Source organism: Gadus chalcogrammus, chromosome 5, assembly GCF_026213295.1.
Source record: "Gadus chalcogrammus isolate NIFS_2021 chromosome 5, NIFS_Gcha_1.0, whole genome shotgun sequence".
Taxonomy (NCBI): Eukaryota; Metazoa; Chordata; class Actinopteri; order Gadiformes; family Gadidae; genus Gadus; species Gadus chalcogrammus.
Window position 1 is genome coordinate 9,681,074 of NC_079416.1, and position 22,568 is coordinate 9,703,641.

At 49.7% G+C, this 22,568-nt stretch overlaps 1 protein-coding gene across 2 annotated transcripts in view; it reads left to right on the forward strand.

Moving 5' to 3' along the window:
• Nucleotides 1-22,568, forward strand: part of prkd3 (protein kinase D3) — a 38,873-nt gene that overhangs the window by 15,006 nt on the left and 1,299 nt on the right. The window contains exons 3-17 of one of the 2 annotated variants that reach the window (XM_056589969.1): nucleotides 3,924-4,062; nucleotides 7,854-7,985; nucleotides 9,533-9,690; nucleotides 10,458-10,653; nucleotides 11,522-11,599; nucleotides 12,724-12,928; nucleotides 13,442-13,565; nucleotides 14,092-14,169; nucleotides 17,079-17,355; nucleotides 18,715-18,767; nucleotides 19,053-19,125; nucleotides 19,426-19,532; nucleotides 19,765-19,926; nucleotides 21,278-21,376; nucleotides 21,806-22,073. In XM_056589969.1, the coding sequence (XP_056445944.1) occupies nucleotides 3,924-4,062; nucleotides 7,854-7,985; nucleotides 9,533-9,690; nucleotides 10,458-10,653; nucleotides 11,522-11,599; nucleotides 12,724-12,928; nucleotides 13,442-13,565; nucleotides 14,092-14,169; nucleotides 17,079-17,355; nucleotides 18,715-18,767; nucleotides 19,053-19,125; nucleotides 19,426-19,532; nucleotides 19,765-19,926; nucleotides 21,278-21,376; nucleotides 21,806-22,073 (2,149 nt within the window). The remainder of the gene's footprint in view (nucleotides 1-3,923; nucleotides 4,063-7,853; nucleotides 7,986-9,532; nucleotides 9,691-10,457; nucleotides 10,654-11,521; nucleotides 11,600-12,723; nucleotides 12,929-13,441; nucleotides 13,566-14,091; nucleotides 14,170-17,078; nucleotides 17,356-18,714; nucleotides 18,768-19,052; nucleotides 19,126-19,425; nucleotides 19,533-19,764; nucleotides 19,927-21,277; nucleotides 21,377-21,805; nucleotides 22,074-22,568) is intronic. The other variant, XM_056589970.1, reaches the window with a different exon arrangement.

The window sequence follows — 22,568 nt, forward strand, 5'->3', positions numbered from 1 at the left end:
GGTATGTTTGGATGTGCGTGTATGTGTGTGTGTGTGTGTGGGCTGCACTAATCATTCTTACTTCAATGCATTCTACTCACGTGAAAGGCCGTGTTTCGAGGTCCGACCTGATGCCCATCCTTCATGATCAACATCAGGTTGCTGAGGGCCGAGGCGGGGATGTAACACACACTGTCACTCAGACTCGAGGCGCTCCATTGTTGCTGTGGCCCTGGCTTCCTCTGGCTTTGGAAACAGCGGGGGGGGGGGGGGTCTGGCTGTCAGCAGCAGTAGCGGCAGCCTGCAGATGCTGATGCTGGTGCCCTGGAACGGAGGCAGCGGTGTGTACAGTGGAACAGTGTCCAAGGTTGTGCCAATGAGACACCAACACCAGCTGTGTGGGGGTTGGCAGGGGGCCACTTGTGTGTTTGTGTGTGTGTGTGTGTGTGTGTGTGCACATGTTATGTTGGTGCTGGACTACTATTTGTCTCATCTACATGGTGTTTGTAAGTGTGTAGGAGATGCTGGGATGATAACGCAGGTATGTGTGTGTGTCTGCAACCTGTTTTTATTTAGTGGTCATGTGTCTGCATCAGGCTCTGTCTGTGTGTGTGTGTGTGTGTGTGTGTGTGTGTGTGTGTGTGTGTGTGTGTGTGTGTGTGTGTGTGTGTGTGTGTGTGTGTGTGTGTGTGTGTGTGTGTGTGTGTGTGTGTGTGTGTGTGTGTGTGTGCGTGCGTACCTGTGTGTGCGTGCGTGCGTACCTGTGTGTGCGTGCGTGCGTACCTGTGTGTGCGTGCATGGCGTGCGTGTGTCTATGCGTGGGCATGCCTGTCTGTGTCTGTCTGTGTGTGTCCCTATACATATATGTGTGTGCGTGAGTCGGCCTGCGTGCACGTGTGTACGTGTGCGTAGCCCGTGCGCGGCGGTGCCAGGGGTCTCGTAGCAGGCGCGGTGCTGGAGGTGGACCCAGCGTGACTCTGCAGCCGCCTCAGGAAGGATGCCCCCCTGGCTGGGAGGGTGGGGGCCCTCCCAGCCAGGGGCCATTCATCACTTCAAAGGGCCACAGGGTTGAGGATGTGGCGAGGGCGGGGGCTGGAAATGTTCCATCAGGCAGGCACGTGCCTTACATGAGTTTCACGGACGTGTCGACAAAAGCCCCCAGGTTCACCCCCCCGACGCCCCGGCTCACCTCCACTTCCCCCGTTGTTTTTGCAGATAGGGTTTTCGATATGCATGTCTAATGTGTTTGCCTTGGCGCTGCATAATGGGATTTGGGCTCAGGCGTGCACCTGGGGATTGAATCATCTGAGAGGATGGATATCAGAACGAGGAACATGATGACAAGTGTATGCTGAAATGAAGACTTCTATACGACGCTGTTCCTATATCTTTATATGTCCGTATGACTTCTAATGCCGCGTTTCCACTGCAGGGTGCGGTAGACCTTCTCGTTTCTCACTGCTCCATCAAGCTCCCTCTGCACGTCTTCCTCCCCAAGAATGCAGAGGAACGTCTCCACCTCCTTGTTCGCCCAAGCAAGCGTTTTACGCGACATGTTCATTGTAAAGAATAATGCCTTGAGGCTACTGTTTGTTTGTTTTTATCCCCGCGTCGCCCGGAAGTGACGATTCTGTCGACCAATCAACAGAGGGGGTGTGTAGCTCGAATTTTCCGGCACCCTTTCAGGCGTCTCAGTACCCCAACGGAGGAGTACTGAAGACGAGTACGAAAAAACGAGTACGGCTCAGTCCGGGTCACGCCCACTTTTGGCGGTGGAAACGCAATCCGTACCGCACCTTTGCGAACCGAACCGTACCGCACCCTGCAGTGGAAACGCGCCACAAGTCCCCCTTCCACGTTCTGTGTTACTGATTCGTCAGAGGTGGATGAGGATTAGCGTGTGTGTGTGTGTGACGTGTGTGTGTGTGTGTGTGTGTGTGTGTGTGTGTGTGTGTGTGTGTGTGTGTGTGTGTGTGTGTGTGTGTGTGTGTGTGTGTGTGCGTGTGTGTGTGTGTGTGTGTGTGTGTGTGTGTGTGTGTGTGAGCGTGTGTCTCCCTGCGTGCTGTTTTATCAGATGTTTGGCCCTTATTTTGATTATGACACTAGTAGCAGCGTGTGGATGTGGGGTTGTTTCGTGTGTACTGTCTGTATGTCTTGGCAGCTGAAATGGCTCCAGGTGTACCTCCTACGCCTAGAGACCACCCCCCCCCCCCCCCCCTTCCTTCACAATGCATTCCTCGCCATCACATGATTGTTCCATGTGCTACGGTGTCCATTGTCTGTGACCCTGGTACTGCAGAGTCAGGTGGGTGGGTGGTGGTGATGTGAGTGCTTTTTGCGGTTGGGGTGGTGGTTGCGGACGTGGAGGCGTTGGCAGCGCTGGTGGTGGTGGTGGTGGTGGTGGTGTTGGTGGCAGGGCATTCACAAGAGTGGTCTCATTCGGAGAGGGCAGCATCCCCGACCTGTGCCAGCTTTGATGCCCTGCCATGGCGGGTGTCTCTCTCTCTCTCTCTCTCTCGCCCTTGCTCTCGCTCTCTCGTCCTGTCAATTGTCTGGCCGTCCCATGTGCTGCTGGTGCTGGTATGCAGCAGGCTAGGAGGTGATGAGAGCAACCTTTTCCACTTGGCTGCCACACAAGCCTCTTCCATTAGTCCTGGAGGTGGACGTGTGGCGAGGAGGAGGAGGTGTGTTTGTGTGTGTGTGTGTGTGTGTGTGTGTGTGTGTGTGTGCCATTTGGCGTTATTCTCTCTGGGTTTTAAACTGCCCTGGCGTGACATTCGGCTGGCAGTGAGCGTGGAAGGAAACGGGGGGTTGTGACTCCATGACATGACTGTTCCTACGGCTGTTGTGGTTCGGTGGTTTATTTACATCTAAGTGTGGATTCAATACTCCAGTACCCCCCCCACACACACACACACACACACACACACTCACACTCACACTCACACCCACACACCCCCGACGCCTGATGCAGCGCAGGAAGTGAGTCAGTATCAACTGGAGCTCTGCTTCCTGTGCACTGATTCTCCTCTACTGCTGTCAGGATGTTTACCTCCCTCCCCGCTCCTCCCACACCCTCCTCCCACACCCTCCTCCTCCCCCACCCTCCTCCTCCCACACCCTCCTCCTCCCCCACCCTCCTCCTCCCCCACCCTACTCCTCCCCCCTACCCCCACCCCTTGACCAAATGACTTCACCTCGGCACCCACTCAGAACTGGGTCGTGAACCTTGCGGTGTGTCCAAGGCTGGCGTGGCCTGCTTTGACCCCACGTGGGTCTTCACACACCCCTGGGTGACAGCAACTTGTGCATGTTGATCATCTCCCAGCTCCAGTTGTGCTAGTGAATTTGTTCTTGGCTCCTCGTGGCCAAGGTGTTGCAGTGGCCTTCTGTAAATGATTGGCAGGAACTCATTTGCGGGCGTACTTTGGTCTATTGTCCACTAGAATGTGGGGCACACTCCTCACTCAGTCTGTCCTGATTGAGAACTGATCTTAAGCTTCAGCATTTTAAAACACATGCTGTTACATGCAGGTAATGCAAACAAGAAAACATGAGATATCTTAGGGCCTTAAGGAGTTAGCTGTAATATCCTTTATCAGCCCTTTTTTATCTTTGCGATGTGATGACGCTCAGTCTTTCAGGTTTGTGACTTTGGTTTTACGGGACACTTGAAGTGAATCCCCTTAAAGGGGACATATTATGCCACCAGGTGTGAGTATAGCCTTACAAGCCGTTTCAAAAGATCTGCCCCATATGACATCACTAGTGGGCGTGTCCACCTAGATCTGTGCTGGATAGATCAGCCTACCAGCCGTCAAAACGGCTTGTAAGGCAAATCACACTCACACCTTGTGGCATATGTCCCCTTTAACGTCAGGCTTCAGTCCGCTGTGTCGCTCTGCGTCTGACTCTCCTCCACCCCCTTTTTGTTCCCCCTCCAGTTCCCCGAGTGCGGCTTCTTCGGTATGTACGACAAGATCCTCCTCTTCCGCCACGACCTGAGCGACGAGAACATCCTGCAGAGGCTGAGCGCCGCCGAGGACATCCACGAAGGAGACCTCATCGAGGTGGTGCTCTCCGGTACGTAGACATCCACGAAGGAGACCTCATCGAGGTGGTGCTCTCCGGTACATAGACATCCACATTAGCCCCTCCCTCTCACATGGCCACGCTGTCGGATTGTGTGTTCACTTTTACGTTGGAACACAACGTAATTTTTGCGTGGGGTGGCGATTCAGGTTCATGCCACAACCCACAAACACACACACACACACACACACACCCACGCACGAGCACAGACACACAGACACACGCAAGCACAATCATAAACAGACACACGCATACACACACAACCCGCATCCTTTCTATCGCTCTATAACAATACCTCCATGTCAAAATAAACGTATGCAAATCTCTGATATTTGCACTACCACCATCAACCAATCTTATTATATCATAATACGTCGTACGTAGTAACTCGTCGACCGTACTCTCAGGGGTGCTTGGAGTCCTTTGTCATCTCCAACTGCAAGTGCCTCAGCCTATTTTGAATGGCTGAGGGTGTTCAGCCGATGGCCTGAAACATCTGTTTTTGCTTTTGTTCGGTTCACCTCGGTTCTGTTATTTTTCCCCACCACCTGCCTCCATTGGGAAGCCCTGGCCCTTGGGGGAAGTCTTTCCCACCTGATGTGACCTCCCCCCCCACCCACCCACTTCTCAGTGTGCGCCTAGTTCATTGTTTGGAAGGATTTACACGGTCAGCTGTAAGGCTTTGGGACTGAAGAATGTCCACTCAGGGACTGGAAACTTCCAAAAACACTGTTTTTGTTTTTCTTTGGTAGCAGACATTTTTTGCAAGTCGTATCTCTCCGTCTTTTCACTGAAACAGTTTGAATCCTTCTATCGTCTTCCATATATTTCCTCTAGTATGATATACAGTCCCTTGAGGAAATGCTGGCAGGAAAGCGTCAGAGATGAGAAGCAATGCTACGTGACGTAGCACAATATGCTAGTGCTATGCTAACACTTCTCCTTATCTCACCCATACACGGCAATGCTCCCAATTTGATTACACATCTCATGACGAAGATAATTACACCGCAATTAATATGAAGGAATAAAAATGAAAAAGAGAAGAACAACCAACTTCCCGACTTCAACCGTTTATGTGGTTCACGGCATATGTTGTTCTTTTCCATCCCACAATTTGTCCACTGTCATCTTCTGCCCATGCTTTTTTCTTTCCTGACCAACCTGTTGTTGCAGAGAGAGAGAGAGAGAGAGAGAGAGAGAGAGAGAGAGAGAGAGAGAGAGAGAGAGAGAGAGAGAGAGAGAGAGAGAGAGAGAGAGAGAGAGAGAGAGAGAGAGAGAGAGAGAGAGAGAGAGAGAGAGAGAGAGAGAGAGAGAGAGAGAGAGAGAGAGAGAGAGAGAGAGCGAGCATCTCCACCACCCACCCAGCGAGCGGGGAGGTGAAAGCAGCTTTTCCTTGGCTTGGGGCTCAAAGCAGAGAGCTTTGTTTTTCCTGCAGTAAGTGATTGTGGAGGACCCGCAGAGTGTAAACAGGCTCTGATGTACAGAGCGGCCCCTTGCACAAAAAAAAAGAGGGGACAGACCACACACACACACACACACACACACACACACACACACACACACACACACACACACACACACACACACACACACACACACACACACACACACACACACACACACACACACACAGAGGCCATGTCCTGACCCCCAGGAGGATTGAGGTTCTTGGCCCCGTCTCTGTCGTCTCATTGCCTCCCCCTTTCCCACTCTCTTTTCCCATCCACTTTCTCCACACAGTTCACAGTGTGCGCGTTAACGTTTTGTATCGTGCAGAGAGAAAACCCACGGCTACACACGCTTGTTGTGTGTTCAGCTTGTTTAGGAGAAAACATGGCCGAGGCGAGGATAAAAATCGGGCGCCATGAAATCACGCAGATAAGGAAAAAAAATTTGGTCTTATGAGAGAAACCACGCAACGGGCAGCGCTTGATGCGAATAACACGGACAACGGGCCATCACATAAAACGGGGAGCCATGAGAGGCAGACTGCGGTTTCACAGCCGCGCATGTTTGTGTGTGTGTGTGTGTGTGTGTGTCGAGGCGATACTCATGAATACTGCCTTTTATGTGACGGTGCCAAACAGTTATGTGCGCCCTCGTGGCATGTGACTCACTGGAGCTCTGCCCTTTGAAGTCGGTGCTCAACTTCAGCCCTGAGAGCCCGCCGGCTATCGGCGCTCATCTGGTCCGGAGGAGAAACCTCCGGCGCACAAGGTCCTCAGATGATGGTTTCTTGTTCTTGGGGTGTGAGGGTGACAGTGATTATCTGATTATCTGCCGCGCAGCGATCCAATCGTTGAGTGTTGCCTCGGAGTTCCGCCGTGTTATTGAAGGGGTTATGAAAAGCTGGGTTTGTACTTGGGGTGAAAACAAGCAAATAACACTTTTTGCTTGACGTAATTAGAATAAATGTTTTTCATTTTGGTGTCAAGTGATGGTAATTCAGCTGCTGGGAAAACCGGTGCTAATGTTGTTATGTAGCGGCTGTTTGTTGTTGCTTTTGTGTTCTTTTCCAGTTTGTAACCCTACCTTTGAGCGACTTTCTTTGGTTTTGACAGTTAATTCGCCTAATCTCTCAGAGTATTGTACGCATTCTTTTCTGAGAGAGAATGACGTTGTACGGTTGTTATTGCAACCACTTTGGACCAATGTCAGAAGTCTGTGTGTTGTCCAAGCTAAAGTATTCTTTCACCTTATAGAGAAAGACAAAGCACATACACACATACACACACGCAGGCAGTCTCACTGACAATTCAGAGTTAATAATTCCTGTGTCGGTCAGCAGTCGATCAGGGGCTGAATAAATGATTACCTGGTGGGCTGCTTCACATCCAAAAGGTCAGATGCGGCCCCGTTATGTGCCGATCGACTCCATTGAAGAAGAGCTCCATTCACACTTATGATGGTAGCAAGCATCACCTCTCATTCATCGTCCTCACATCGGGAGTGACTCACTCCCCTGATGTTTCAGATTCTTTGTTGTACAGAGATGACCTCAGCAATCTCTGTTGGATGCACAACAAAAGAAAGATCTGTGCAAGAGGTGATAGATGGGGAGACATCTATTGTATGACTCATTTGGGGCGATGTGCTCCCACACAATCACGCATGCAAGAATACACGCACACACACACACAAAAATAATAGGTCAATGTGAGATCGTTTATCCATGACTTGTACCCTCGGGTTTATTTTTTGGAAGCTATGCTAGATTAATTTGTTAGGGTTAACAGGTGTCAGACTTGACTGTTGAGGATGTTAAGATGGCGGCCTCTGCTGGCCAAGCACTGCAATGGCACTACTGACACAGGCACACAGAACCACACCACACACAGCATACAGGCACAATGAGCTTTCTCACTATTATTCTGGGAATAGGGAAGTATGTGGGATAAGTTGTACGTTCAATATGTTTATTATTTCAGGTTGATTATTTTCCTTCAATTTTCTCCTTCCTATTCCTCGACTGGATTGTTTTTTCTTGCGACCATAATTTCCTAGAAACACTTCACATTCAGAGTTGTAAAACACACAACCACACACACACACACACACACACACACACACACACACACACACACACACACACACACACACACACACACACACACACACACACACACACACACACACACACACACACACACACACACACACACGCGCGCGCGCACTTGAACAACGACAGTGACTGGCGCGCGGCCAGTAGACGGCCCAACACTTTTCTTGCCGTGTGTTTGGGCTCCATCAAGCTGTGAGGTGTTGTGGTGTTTCCCCAGCCCTAGCCACGGTCGAGGACTTCCAGATCCGCCCCCACGCCCTCTATGTGCACTCCTACAAGGCCCCCACCTTCTGCGACTACTGCGGGGAGATGCTGTGGGGCCTGGTCCGCCAGGGCCTCAAATGTGAAGGTGAGAGGGAAGTCGATTAATTAACACACGCACAGACCTATACACACACGCACGCACGCACATACATAGACCTATACACACACGCACGCACGCACATACACAGACCTATACACACACGCACATACATAGACCTATACACACACACACATACACACACGCATGCACGCACATAGACCTATACACACATGCATGCACGCACCCACATAGACCTATACACACACGCACGTATGCACGCACGCGCGCACACGCACGTATGCACGCACGCGCGCACACGCATGCGTGTAGACATACATACACACACACAGACAGACAGACACACGTAGACACACACACACACACGTAGACAAATACACATTTACTCACACAGACACCACACACACACACACACACACACATACGTAAACACAGGCACACACAAAAAAACGGACAAACAGACTTGCACGTAGACATACACACATGCACGTAGACACACACACACACGCGCGTACACACACACACACACACGCACACTTAGACATAGGCATACATACACATAGACATATACACACACCCATAGACGTAGTCATATACACACACACACAAAAACAAACACTAACAAAGACACAAACGCAAACTGACACACACACACGCACGCACGCACGCACACACACACATACAAGCAATGATACACGCATCCTGGAGAAACCAAAATGACAAACTTAAAGTAAATACAGAACAGATGAATATTACTCCTATTTTTTTGTTACCAAACTCCTCTTTAATGATGGGGATATTGATGGATTGGGCCCTCTTTGAACCACTGAAGCTCTGACCACAATTGATGAATGATGCAGCAAGCAGTTTGCCAAAACTTGCCTCCGGACGTTAATGACTTTAAACACTCTCTAACCAGCTCTAACCAGAGAGAGGCAACCACTTCCAATGCATGCAAACAATTGCAACACATGGTCACACACACACACACACACACACACACACACACACACACACACACACACACACACACACACACACACACACACACACACACACACACACACACACACACACACACACACACACACACACACACACACACACACACACACACAGGCCACATCTCTCCTCCATCTTCAGAGAAGCCCCGAGAAGATATAACGATAAAAAAATACTTTATTCAGGGCACAGCAGCCCCAGATTTGAGGACGAAATATGAAAGGCTGAATCATATGTCGACTCTCCTTTCTCATTTTCGTAATTATTGGATCATACTTTTTGTGCTCTTTAATTTCCATGTCATTAGGCAGCACTTGAACTCCTCTTAGAGTATGAGTTGGACATAAGTGGTCCATAGATCAACCAGAGGAATGTTGGCAGGCAGGCAGGTTGACAGATCAAGATTTGTCAGGGGATACCATTGGGGCCCTCTTGTGGTCGCTGTGAACACATCAGAGTCAGCTGTTCACGGTGTGCCGACCGGTACCATTTCAACCCCACAAATGCCCTTCTGAGAAACGTTCAGCTTAAACAAATGTCATAATTTTCTGGTGTTTTTCTGCCGTTGGTAGGTTGCGGGCTGAATTACCATAAGCGCTGCGCCTTCAAGATCCCCAATAACTGCACCGGTGTCCGAAAGAGACGTCTGTCTAATGTCTCCCTGCCCGGGCCCTCGCTGTCGGCCCCCAGGCCCCCGCCTGCAGAGACCGCTGTGGTCGTCATCGAAGAGGTGACTACTGATTGGTAGAGAAAGAACCGTATTTATGTTGACCCATGTTTATGTTGGCCGTCATTATCATGATGCAGAATGACAATGCCTTCACCATGGAAACACTGTGGAGCCAATGTAGGTCCTCCGCTCTAGTTCAGTTTGAGACCTGGACTTGTGAAAGGGATTTGGACCGGAGGAACCAAGGCCACGGGTCCACATGCTGATCACAAGCACCCTTTCTAAGCTCCTCATTGTTTTTACTTTACCATTTGACCCTTGTCCACCAGATCATTTCCAGGGCTGTGTTTTGAAATATCACAGATGCAGAAACCAAAAAATGTAGTAATAAATTGGCTAGGGACATTTTTTATGGACCCCCAAAGGCCCTATGAAAACATGTTGTATTGAGAGATAAATGCTCTGCTGTTATCTGGACCTCCATTGCCTTCATATGACGCCAGATGTTGACCCAGTGCCAAACCAGGATTCATAAATAATGAATGCATTCTAACCCTTTAACCCCAATCACTGGTTCCCTTCCTATAGTATATCCATTGGCATTCCTTGTATCTCCATCGTATACTAGTGCCCATAATTGTCTGTCCGAGGAGGTTCGCCGTGCACCTTGTAATAAACCCTCGTCCCCCATCCGTCCCCTCCACCTCACCCCCTTATCCACCCCCACCCTTCTCCACCCCCACCCATCCCACCTCCACCCCCCTACCCCCCACCTCCCCACCCACCCCCGGTCCACCTCACCTCCACCCCCACCCCACCTCCGGCAGCAGCAGCGGTCCCACCAGGAGGCGGGGAAGCGGATCCTGTCGTGGAGCGGCCGGCCCATCTGGATGGAGAAGATGGTGCTGGGCCGGGTGAAGGTTCCGCACACCTTCGCCGTCCACACGTACACACGGCCCACCATCTGTCAGTACTGCAAGCGCCTGCTCAAGGGCCTCTTCCGCCAGGGCATGCAGTGTAAAGGTTGGTAGTCAAACGCCGGAAAACCCATGTGTCTCTTTTCGGCCAGTTGGGCTGCACATTATTTATGTGTTGAATGTAAAGTATTTCATGCTACAGAAGATCTTGACCCGATGACAGGATTGCAGTATAAATGACGAAATGGGAGTCTGTATTGTATGTAGTGGACATCCTGCAGGATAGTCTTCTAGCGGTTAGGGTTTGACTCCCAGCTGGAAGGTTGTGGGTCCGAACCCAAAAATCTGCACTGCGCTGCATTCTTGAGCGCGATGCCGAACCCCATACCTGCTCCTTAATGAAATGTATCTGAAATATGCTTTAACTGTCAGTTGCATAGGACAGAAGTGTCTGCTCAATGACTAAGTAGTAAAAGCCTAATGACAGATGAAACAACATTGTGGTTTCCTCACTTTGACAGGTTTCCTGGGTAAACAGAGAGCAGGTCAAAGTGGAGGAAGGCCTTCATTTGGCTCCTCAAGGCTTGATTGATGAAAGTGGGAGTTCTTAGGCGACGTCCCCACAGAGTAATCCCTAATAGATGGTCTTTGTATCATTTCATGCAAAGGATAATTCATTTAGAGAAGTGACAGGATGAAACATGGGGTGCTGATTGGATAACATTGGAGCTCGGAAAAATGCTAATGGTATAGGCTAAAGATCACCTTTTCATAGAGCTAGGGATTTGTCCAAGTTTGTTTCAAGTACGGACACAGTGAAAAAGCGTGCATGTACTATTGTTAGTTCTAGTTTTATATGCAATCCTTTGTAAAAGGTGCAGATGCCATGTGGAATAAGCAGTGTCTATTTCCTGTTCGATTTGTTAGCAGCCTAATGATGTGTTGATCATGTTTCCTCCGTCTCCTCTTGTTAGATTGCAGGTTCAACTGTCATAAGCGCTGTGCTTCCAAGGTACCCAGAGACTGTTTGGGAGAGGTGGTCTTCAATGGCGGTAGGTCCAGGTTTCTTTCATTACCTCACGGCTTGGCTAGAGGGAAACTTTTATTATTGTGATGATCATGGAGAATTTAAACAGTATCACAAGATATAACCATATTCTTGGATTCAAACTATAGTTCTGAACAGTCCCACATTGAAATATACGGAAATTGAAAGTATCGGCTAAAACTATCTTTGTTTTTAACCTTTCTTCCTCAATGTTGATAAGCTCATATTTTGATTTTAAGGTCATATCTTCTCATCGTAACTAATTCAGAATATTAGAGGGGTATCAGGATAAATCCAAACCATTCATAAACCTTATTCCAGGATTATTCCCCAGCCCTACGTTTCACTTTCGTTATCTCCCCCAGCAGTCCCACTCAAAGGTGTCTCCCTCTATCACTAAACACCCATTGTATACCGTCCTCCCTCCATCATTAAACACCCACTGTACCGTCCTCCCTCCATCACTAAACACCCACTGTACCGTCCTCCCTCATCACTAAACACCCACTGTACCGTCCTCCATCACTAAACACCCACTGTACCGTCCTCCATCACTAAACACCCACTGTACCGTCCTCCCTCCATCACTAAACACCCACTGTACCGTCCTCCATCACTAAACACCCACTGTACCGTCCTCCATCACTAAACACCCACTGTACCGTCCTCCCTCCATCACTAAACACCCACTGTACCGTCCTCCCTCCATCACTAAACACCCACTGTACCGTCCTCCATCACTAAACACCCACTGTACCGTCCTCCATCACTAAACACCCACTGTACCGTCCTCCATCACTAAACACTCCCTGTACCGTCCTCCATCACTAAACACCCACTGTACCGTCCTCCATCACTAAACACCCACTGTACCGTCCTCCCTCCATCACTAAACACCCACTGTACCGTCCTCCATCACTAAACACCCACTGTACCGTCCTCCATCACTAAACACCCACTGTACCGTCCTCCATCACTAAACACCCACTGTACCGTCCTCCCTCCATCACTAAACACCCACTGTACCGTCCTCCATCACTAAACACCCACTGTACCGTCCTCCATCACTAAACACCCACTGTACCGTCCTCCATCACTAAACACTCCCTGTACCGTCCTCCATCACAGAGCCCGCCAGCCCGGGGCCGGACTCGGACAGCACGGCGGACACCATGGACACCATGGACACCATGGAGGTGGACAGCAGCGACACGGAGGGGCTGAGGGGGCTGGAGGACCCCGAGGAGCCCACCACCCCGGAGGACAAGATGTTCTTCATGGACTCCCCTTACCTGGACCGGGAGAAGGACGAGGAGCCCGTCAAGATCATCAGGTAGGGCCGCGGGCTGGGCGGGTGTCGTTTTGAGACGGGACTGGGGATTTTATCTGAGGGCATCAATCAATAATATGAAATAAACCTCCCCAGAAATCTGTTATAGAGCCCTGGTACACATTGTTGTGTATGGTAATATGCCCACGTTTGCTTTTGTGTGTGTCTGTGAGTGTGTGTAAGAGTGTGCTTGTGGTTTGCTTCCATGCTTATGGTTTCCTATTGGTTACGTGTGTATATGTGTAATTGTTCGTGTACGTGTTTGCTATCGTAATTGTGATTTTCCATTCCTTACACACGTGCGTTTGGGTGTGTGTGTCTGTGTGTGTGTGTCTGTGTGTAAGTGTGCTTGTGGTTTGCTTTCATGCTTATGGTTTCCTATTGCTTACGTGTGTATACGTGTAATTGTTCGTGTACGTGTGTGCTTCTGCGTTTGTTATCATACTTGTGATTTTCCACTCCTTACACCCGTGCGTTTGTGTGTGTGTGTGTGTGTGTGTCCGTCTTGGCGCCCAGCCCCTCCACCAACACCAACATCCCCCTGATGCGGGTGGTCCAGTCCATCAAGCACACCAAGAGGCGGAGCTCCACGGTGGCGAAGGAGGGCTGGATGGTGCACTGCTCCAGCAGAGACAACCTGGTGAGACTGATAAGGCCTAAACAGCCATGCCCCTCCCTCCGTCTACCAGAACAGGGCTGGGACACCACACCCTGGCTGCACCAGCCCCCTCCGAAAGCCCCTGCGCTGTAGACACAGGCATGATGTCCACACAGTTTCTCTCTCAAGTCTTTTATTGTATGTTGTCAACCTGGCACTTAAAAATACTACTTAGCATTGGAGCATCTTATCCCAGCTATCTTGTTGTATACGGGGAATGGGTTAATGGGGTAAATGCTTAGAGCTTGTTTCTATTAATATCTTCACCGTACCGACAGTGATAGATTGTTTCTCTTTCTTCTGACAAATGTACTTATTGTATGTCGCTCTGGATAAATGTGTCTGCTAAATGCCCTTAATGTAAATGTAAACGTAACTTTTTCTTTTTTTTGAAACATTTAAATAGTTGTGTCAACAGGCTTAGGGTGTCTGTTTAATTTCATAAAAGTCATAATCGGCTCTCCCTCCCTCCCTCCCTCCCTTCCCCCCCTCTCTTTCTCTCTCTCAGCGGAAAAGGCATTACTGGAGACTGGACAGCAAGAGCCTGAGTCTGTTCCAGAACGACACCGGAGCCAAGTTCTATAAGGTGAGACTAAAATGCGGGACATAGCTTGGCCGACTATGTTTAACCGGGGAGCTCTTGGCCTGGACTTGAAGTCCTGCAGACCAACATGCAGCATCATTTGTTGGAAACTCTATTGTGGTGTGGGCCGATGAAGTGCGGTGCAGATGGTAAGAACAAGTCAAATGGTAGCATGACGTGGCTCCACTGACATCTCTCCACGGCTCTACGATCGTCTTTTAACCACCTCTAAATGCTTTTATGGTCATTTTGTAGTTCTACCTACAGGAGGTGTTAGTCATAGGGAGGGTATCGGTGCAAACACTAGCTGCCTACTGGGCGATGTGTGACTAGGGTGGGGGGGGTTGGGGTGGTTGGGGGGAGGCCTTGCCGTGCTGCGACTGTAGACAGTACCGGGATCAGTTCGGCTCCTGGGGATCGGGCCCCCTGTGGTTTGTTTTGTTTTGGTTTATAGTCTAGGAAAGGCAGAAACGTGGTTACATGTGTTTTTCGTTGCCCGTGTGTTTTGTGACTGGCTGGGGCATTTCGGCGGTTTTCATGAAAAAGAACGAGGGTCGTGATTGATGTGTTAGCACGTGAACTTTGGTGCACACAGTGGACTGGAATAAGCAGGTGAAGTCTGCTGTGGTATGACACCTGAGTATGATCGCCGCTCTAGCCGTTTACGTGTATTTAAGTGTGTACACTAAGTTTAAATGGAAATCAATGTCACCATTGACCATCCCCAATTGTAAGATGAGCCCATGAGCTGCTCACATTACTACTTAGGTATAGAAGTGAAGTATAAACAGCGAAAGTCTTGGCTGGGCATTTATCATGATTCAGCGTTATTGAGTTAATTTGTCATTTTTCCTCGGCACATATAGCATGCCTGCAGTTGAGGGCACAGCATTTCCTCCTGCACCGTTAGCAGAACTGTCCTCCATCGTACACGCTAGACCCTTTGGACGAATACGACGAGGAAACCGCTTTTTTAACTTCATGCGTGAACGAGCTAAAGCGACACCTCTCAGCGTCGGGGACCCCTGCTGTGCTCTGTGTTAGGAGTCACACAGACCTGCGGTGCAGGAGGCAACATGTGTTAACAACTGCAGCTCTGTGTCTGTGAGCTGTGGGTGTCACTTTGGCGCCCAGCCCCAGAGTTTTAGAGCAGCCATTACCCACTGAGCGTGATAGCATAGCAATTACACTCTGAGTTGGAGCGCCATCGCCCTACAACCCTGTGTGTGTGTGTGTGTGTGTGTGTGTGTGTGTGTGTGTGTGCGTGTGCGTGTGCGTGTTTGTGTTTGACGCATTCCGTCAGTGGCGGCAAGAAACTCGGTTACATTGCAAAAGTGTCTGGGGCGTGGAAGCAGTCTTTGGCGTGTCTGCGTGTGTCTTTCATGTACCTGCACGCACATACATTTTGCAACTTTCAACACTTTCTTCCTGCTTGCGGTCCCCTTGACTCTCTGAAGTGAGCGGCTTTGAGCTAATACTTAGCACTGAAGCCGGACTCACGTTAGCACACCCTCCTCTTCTTCAACCGGTAGAGACCACGACCCTAACCGGAGAGGAGTAACCCCCAATGCTGTGGCTTTACTGGCCTCTTAAATGTGCTGTACTATACTACAAGACTGCAAGACTTGTACCACTTCTATAGAAGCTCTAGCTGTGCTGTGCTGTGCGCTGCCTGCCTCGCCGTGATTTTATCCGCGGCAGATCATTTGCAGGAGGCATGAGCTTTACAGAGAGTGTGGTTCTGCATGCCCCTAACTCTACATCCAGGAAACCTCTTTCCTGGAAGTCATATGGCGCTTTCGCCCTCCCTCTCTCTGAAGCGGCACTCTGCAGCCGCTCTCTCGCCACTCTCATCAGCGTGTGGCTCCTGTCGGCCACCCCTCGCCCACGCCCCCTCCTTTTCCCCATTTTTGTCTTTTATGCCCCCAATCTGATTAGCGGTGGTGGTTGCAAGGCTTTTGGTTGGAGGGGGCATGGCAGCCATTTTGCCCATTTGGAAACCATAAGGCTGGCCACCGTTTGAAGACGAGACCCCTGTAGTTGTGGCTTTACTCTAAAGTGCCTTTTATGGGGGTAGGGGGGCTTCTCTCCTCTGTCTCCGCCAGATTGGTTCCTGTTGCACTTGTGCTCAACTAAAACCACACACGCGCGCACACACACAGACACACACGCATGCACACATGCTGGATGCAGTGGAACAGTAGTTGCCATGTCTTTCGTCTCGGTGGGCAGTGGCAGCGCCAGTGGCTCGTGCTCTGATGGGGCCCGTGGCAGGCCCTGCCTTGTAATCAAGGAGCAACAGAGTACTTTAGTCACCACAGAGACGGGTCACGTGACCCGGCCCCGCTAACCACAAGCACTTCATCTGATACTCCCTGGTTAGCCACACAGAGGGGACAGCCCGCGCTCCAGAATGATCACCCCCGATTGGCCGAAGCCCGCTGTGTTCCTGTTTCTTTTATTTTTTCTTCTTTTTTGATTCGACAGCGAGGTTTTAAGGTTTAAAGGAGACGTTTGAGGGAGGGATCTGGGCTGCTCTAGTCTCTCCTCCTCTGAGTGGGCTTCCAGTGAGACTACCAAAGCAACAGAGACATTTCCAGCCTTGGGATTGCCTGCTTTTCATTGAGACTTGGTTGCTTCTGACAAGCTGGAAACCTTTGTTGATTCAACAACAAGCGTGTGAGTGTTTCTGCCTTATTTTGCCCTAGTTCAAGTTTGTGGTTCCACTGCAATGTGTTGTCTATCTTGTGTGTTGCAAAACTGTGCAATTCATGAGGTTTCTCCTGCACTGACTTGGAGAAATGTTGAAGGTTTCTCTTCTCAAGTATTGCGCTCTTCCAGTGCTTTTCCTCTGAATATTGGTGGATTGTTTGTGGATTGTAATGTCTCTCTCTCTGTCTCCACCCCACCAGGAGATCCCCCTGTCTGAGATCTTGCAGGTGGAGCCGTGCAGGGACTACAGCCAGCTGGCCCAGGGCAGCAACGTGCACTGCTTTGAGATCATCACCTCCACCATGGTGTACTACGTCGGTGAGAACCACGGAGGCCACTACCACAGCCCCACGCTGGCCGCCTCGGGGGTGGGGCCCGAGGTGGCCCAGGGCTGGGAGAAGGCCATCCGGCAGGCCCTGATGCCCGTCACCCCCCAGTCAAGTGTCGCCAGCGCCGCCGGACACGGCAAGGACCACAGTGAGTTCGGCAGCTTGTGTGTAGGGGTGCTCGTAACAGCGTTTTGTTCAAGGGATGCATGGGGAGTGAATGAAGTACTAGATATAAGTCCATATATATAATGGATAATGGATATTAGTCCATTATTTATGGACTGTCGTCATCATCACCATCATCAGGCATCATTGCTTCACTGCAACAACATATCAGGAAGAAAACCCTTGCATGTGCAAGCTATGAAGTGCATTCTGTTTCTGATCTGAGAACAGATTGTCTTAAATCTGCAAAACTTGCGAAGTCTCTGAGGGAGATCCATCGATTATGTGTCGTTATGTTCTGTAACCACTGTTTGCAGGATATCTAGCGGATGGGAACAGTAGTCAGTATCAGGGGAGGCTGGAAGGAGTACTAACCTAAGCCTCAAAGGATTTCAAAGTAGAAAAGATGGATACTAAAAGCCATTGTCCAAGTGATTCATAGACAATTTGTCACTTTGACATTATCATTCGTATAACAAGTATAAATGTCAAACCTTTATTCCCAAACATATGAATTGTGGGTACCATCAAAACTATTTGATTTGGCAAAACAAAACATTGAGCTGGGATGGAAAGTTGAAGAGAACTGTGGTCTGAATAGGGTCATAATTATTGTTTCACTATAGTTTTGATGATGCCAGTGTGCTAATGATGCTAATAGAATAGCTATGAGCATAGGCAATCATTTTTGGATGTGTAGTCTGAGTACACCGAGTGCACATCTGGATTGTTCCCTGGGCCTGTATGTATTAAATGGATGCTCATCAATCTATTGTCAGAGCGGAGCGCCACATGCACTCCCACAACGTGCACGTGAGCCGCCACGTTCTGGGAGTGCATGTGAGAGATGAGCATCAGGGGTCAGAGAAGCTTGTGATGAGCCCTGAGAGCAACATTTAAATATGGATGAGTCAACTTCCTTTCAACTATCTGTGTCATTTTTGTAAGATTTTTTTTTGCATGATAAACATAATCATCAGAATCTTCGTTCTCTAGGTATATCGTCTGTATTCCTGTTGCAAATAGGTAGATGAAAACCCTCTCCAAATTGAACTCGTAAACGGGCTCTCTGGGACTGTGTAACTGAGTATAAGACACTACGGTCAAAGCACATACTTTCCCCGTTCAGTCATGAAATCGCTTTTCGGGCACAAGACATTGTGTAATGAAACGCATCATTGTGATTTAATGGATTTGTGTTTTATAACAAGCAGCTATGATAAGCCAAAGCTTGTAAAAAAGCCTTTTTGAGTATGTGAACGACCGACCTCGTTAACAGGATTCATGGTTCTGAATGGTGAGGTAATGTTAACGAGTGTTGTGTTCTCTTCTTCTTCTGCAGATGAGCTGTCCATCAGCATTTCGGTGTCCAACTGCCAAGTTCAGGAGAATGTGGTGAGTTAACAATTTATTCTTGTTGAAAAAAAGTATAAGCTGAGTACAAAATGTGGAAGTTCAGCTCTATTTTCTGAGGGGGATTCCTGTGGTTTGTATGTCGTCATGAAGCAAAACAATCAAAGATATTTTGCAATATTGAAAAAAAAAAAAAAAAAACATTTTAGAAAAAATCATCACAAAACCAGCCATTGTTAACTCGCAAACTACCAGCCAGTTTCAACTCGTAAATAGATCACCATGTTGTTCCTGAATGTGAACCTTGAGTAAATGTCTCTTGTGCAGGACATCGCTTCAGTGTACCAGATCTTCTCTGATGAGGTGCTGGGCTCCGGCCAGTTTGGCATTGTCTATGGAGGTACGCAGGCCGCTAATCTGAATTGCAAACTTATTTAAATGTTTTTGAGGACTAGGTGCAGTGTCAAAATCGTTCTGCAAAAGTTTAGTTTCATACTACTCAGCACAGAAATATGCACAGAGACACACGCACGCACGCACGCACGCACACACACACACACACACACACACACACACACACACACACACACACACACACACACACACACACACACACACAAAAACACACACAAACGTTTTGAATGTATGTACAATGTGCATGCCATAATGTAGCTTCCATCTGTGACCAAAACCCTTGAAGGTAAACACAGGAAGAGCGGCAGAGACGTGGCCATCAAGGTGATCGACAAGATGAGGTTTCCTACCAAGCAGGAGAGCCAGCTGAGGAACGAGGTGGCCATCCTGCAGGTAGGAAGCGCACTTCAACCTCAACAACCACTCAAGCTGTCCACTAGTGACAACGGTCTAAGTACTGAATGTTAAACTGTAAAAGCTCTGTTTAGTTACCTAGATACTACAACCAAATGTAATAATAAAAAGTGCTGTCTGCTTGTACTTAACTGTGATCTCTCACTCTCTCTCATTCTCACTCTCACTCTCACTCTCACTCTCACTCTCACTGTCTCTGTCCGTTCTCCAGAACCTGCATCACCCGGGCATCGTGAACCTGGAGTGCATGTTTGAGACCCCGGAGCGTGTGTTCGTCGTCATGGAGAAGCTGCATGGGGACATGCTGGAGATGATCCTGTCCAGCGAGAAAAGCAAGCTGCCCGAACGCACCACCAAGTTCCTGGTCACGCAGGTCTGCCCCGTCTAACCCCTCTGCTCCACACTCCGTCTGTTAGGAACACAGGTTTAGATTCCCTTCTGGGTTCTTTCCTTTGTCCTGCACTCCAAATAATTCTCACTCACTCACTCACTCACTCACTCACTCACTCACTCACTCACTCACTCACTCACTCACTCACTCACTCACTCACTCACTCACTCACTCACTCACTCACTCACTCACTCACTCACTCACTCACTCACTCACTCACTCACTCACTCACTCACTCACTCACTCACTCACTCACTCACTCACTCACTCACTCACTCACTCACTCACTCACTCACTCACTCACTCACTCACTCACTCACTCACTCACTCACTCACTCACTCACTCTCTCTCTCTCTCTCACTTGTCCTTTCTTTAACACACTCTCACATATCCCAGCAAAACCATGTGTGTGTTTCAACGATGTGTGTGTGCTTTTGTATGTCTTTGTTTTCGGTTTTGTGTGTGTTTCTTTCTTGTGTGTGGGTAAGTGTGTGTATCTCTGTGTGGTTCTGTCTGTGTCTATGTGCATGTGTAAGTGTGTTTTAGTGTGTTTCGTGTCCCGAGGCTCAATTTCGGCCATGGGCCCGGAGCATTTATTCTTGTGGTTAGCCATTGAGGTCTGGGTTTCAGGGGGGGACGGGGGTCTTGGTGGGGGAGGAGGTGGTGGTGGTGGTGGGTGATGCGGCCATTGTTTACTGGAACGTTGTGGTCTGGACGGCCTCCTCCCAGCGCGTGGATTACAGCCTGCAGAACGCCGGCGGCTTTGCGGCCTGATGAGACGCAGGGGGGTGGGGGGGGGGGAGTGGGCCTCTGGGGACCCTCTGAGGGGCCCCAGCCCTCAGACAGAGCAGCCCTATTAGCTGCTGCTGGCCTGGCTCTCATGTGGCCGACAGGAGGTCGGTCAGAGCCAGGGTCAGTAGAGCCGAGGCGGGCACTCTGGTGTGGGGGCGCGCACGCTAGTGGTCAGCGGCCAGGTGTATGCAGAGGAGATGGGGTTTCCTTGCAGTGCAGCACAGTAGAGAACAGTCGAGTACTGGTATTGGTTGAAACTATTTAGGCATATTAGGCGAATTCTGCAACACCAACACCAATGTGCTTTGTCAGCCTATTCTCCACACTTCCACTTTTTTCGGCTGTCTATGGCAATTATTTTGGTGATTGTTATTTCACAGTTCCTGATTACATAGATAGCAAGAGGATGTTATACTTTGGTTTGGACAGCGGGGTTTCTATGTTATTTCTTATTGTGCAGTAAGCGGAGGCCAGGATGATTTAAAAAAAACATGAAGTGAGGAATTCATACTGACTTTTATTGCGATGCTTCTTTCGTAGATACTGGTGGCCTTGAGACATCTGCACTTCAAGAACATTGTTCACTGTGACCTGAAGCCGGAGAACGTGCTACTGGCCTCAGCAGAACCCTTCCCTCAGGTGAGAAGCTCTTTGGTAAATTGGTCAAATGCACCGCATTCATGTAACGCTTTTCCAACCAGTGGCCACTCAAAGCGCTTTACAATAATGCCTCACATTCACCCATTCATGCACACATTCACACACCGACAACGGTGGGCCCGTCGGGAGCAGAAAGGGTAAGGTGTCTTGCTCAGGCACACCTTGACAGTCAGCTAGGAGGATCCGAGGATCGAATTAGCAATCTCCCGATACCACCCAAAGACGCTCTCTAAATATCTCCTGAGCCACATGCCGTCCTATGGTGTGTGCATGTCTGTGTGTGTGTGTGTGTGTGTGTGTGTGTGGTGTAGCTTGTACAGCTCACGTGTTTCCACAATCCTTCCTTTAAAAGTCTCAATCAATCATACCCCACACGCCCTCCCTCCCTCCCTCCCTCCCTCCCCACAGGTGAAGCTGTGCGACTTTGGCTTCGCCCGCATCATCGGCGAGAAGTCGTTCCGCCGCTCGGTGGTGGGCACGCCGGCCTACCTGGCGCCGGAGGTGCTGCGCTCCAAGGGCTACAACCGCTCGCTGGACATGTGGTCGGTGGGCGTCATCGTGTACGTCAGCCTGAGCGGCACCTTCCCCTTCAACGAGGACGAGGACATCAACGACCAGATCCAGAACGCCGCCTTCATGTACCCACCCACGCCCTGGAAGGACATCTCGGCCGAGGGTAAGGGGGGGAGGGGGGAGTGGGACTGGATGATTGCTGGTTTAAGCAGACTCACCTGGCCCCGTGTCCAACTGATCGGACTCTTGGGCTGGGTGGGCATTGAGAAATCGATGTGCAACCACCACACTCCCTCAGAGAGAGGTCCCCTGCATGGGAATGTGGAGCTCATGTAGCATTGTCTTCAACCGTACAATAAACCCATCCTTGGTCTGGGGGAGCCCTGTTAAAGTCAACCAGGTGGAGAGGGGCAGCCCCACCCCCTCTCCGCTACACAGGGAGGGCCGTCGGTCAGTGGTACCAGACTCGGTGTGGAGTTGGAGCTCAGGCAGACGGTGTGATTGTCGGGCTTTGGAGAGTCTCCACCCCCGTGTCTGGGCTGAACCCCGTGGTTTAACCTACCATGATCCCCCCCACGGCTCCTTGACCTTATTCCTTTCTTTTTTACTTTCACTTTCTATTTCGTCTGCGTGGTTCTACGTTTTGTCTGACATGTTC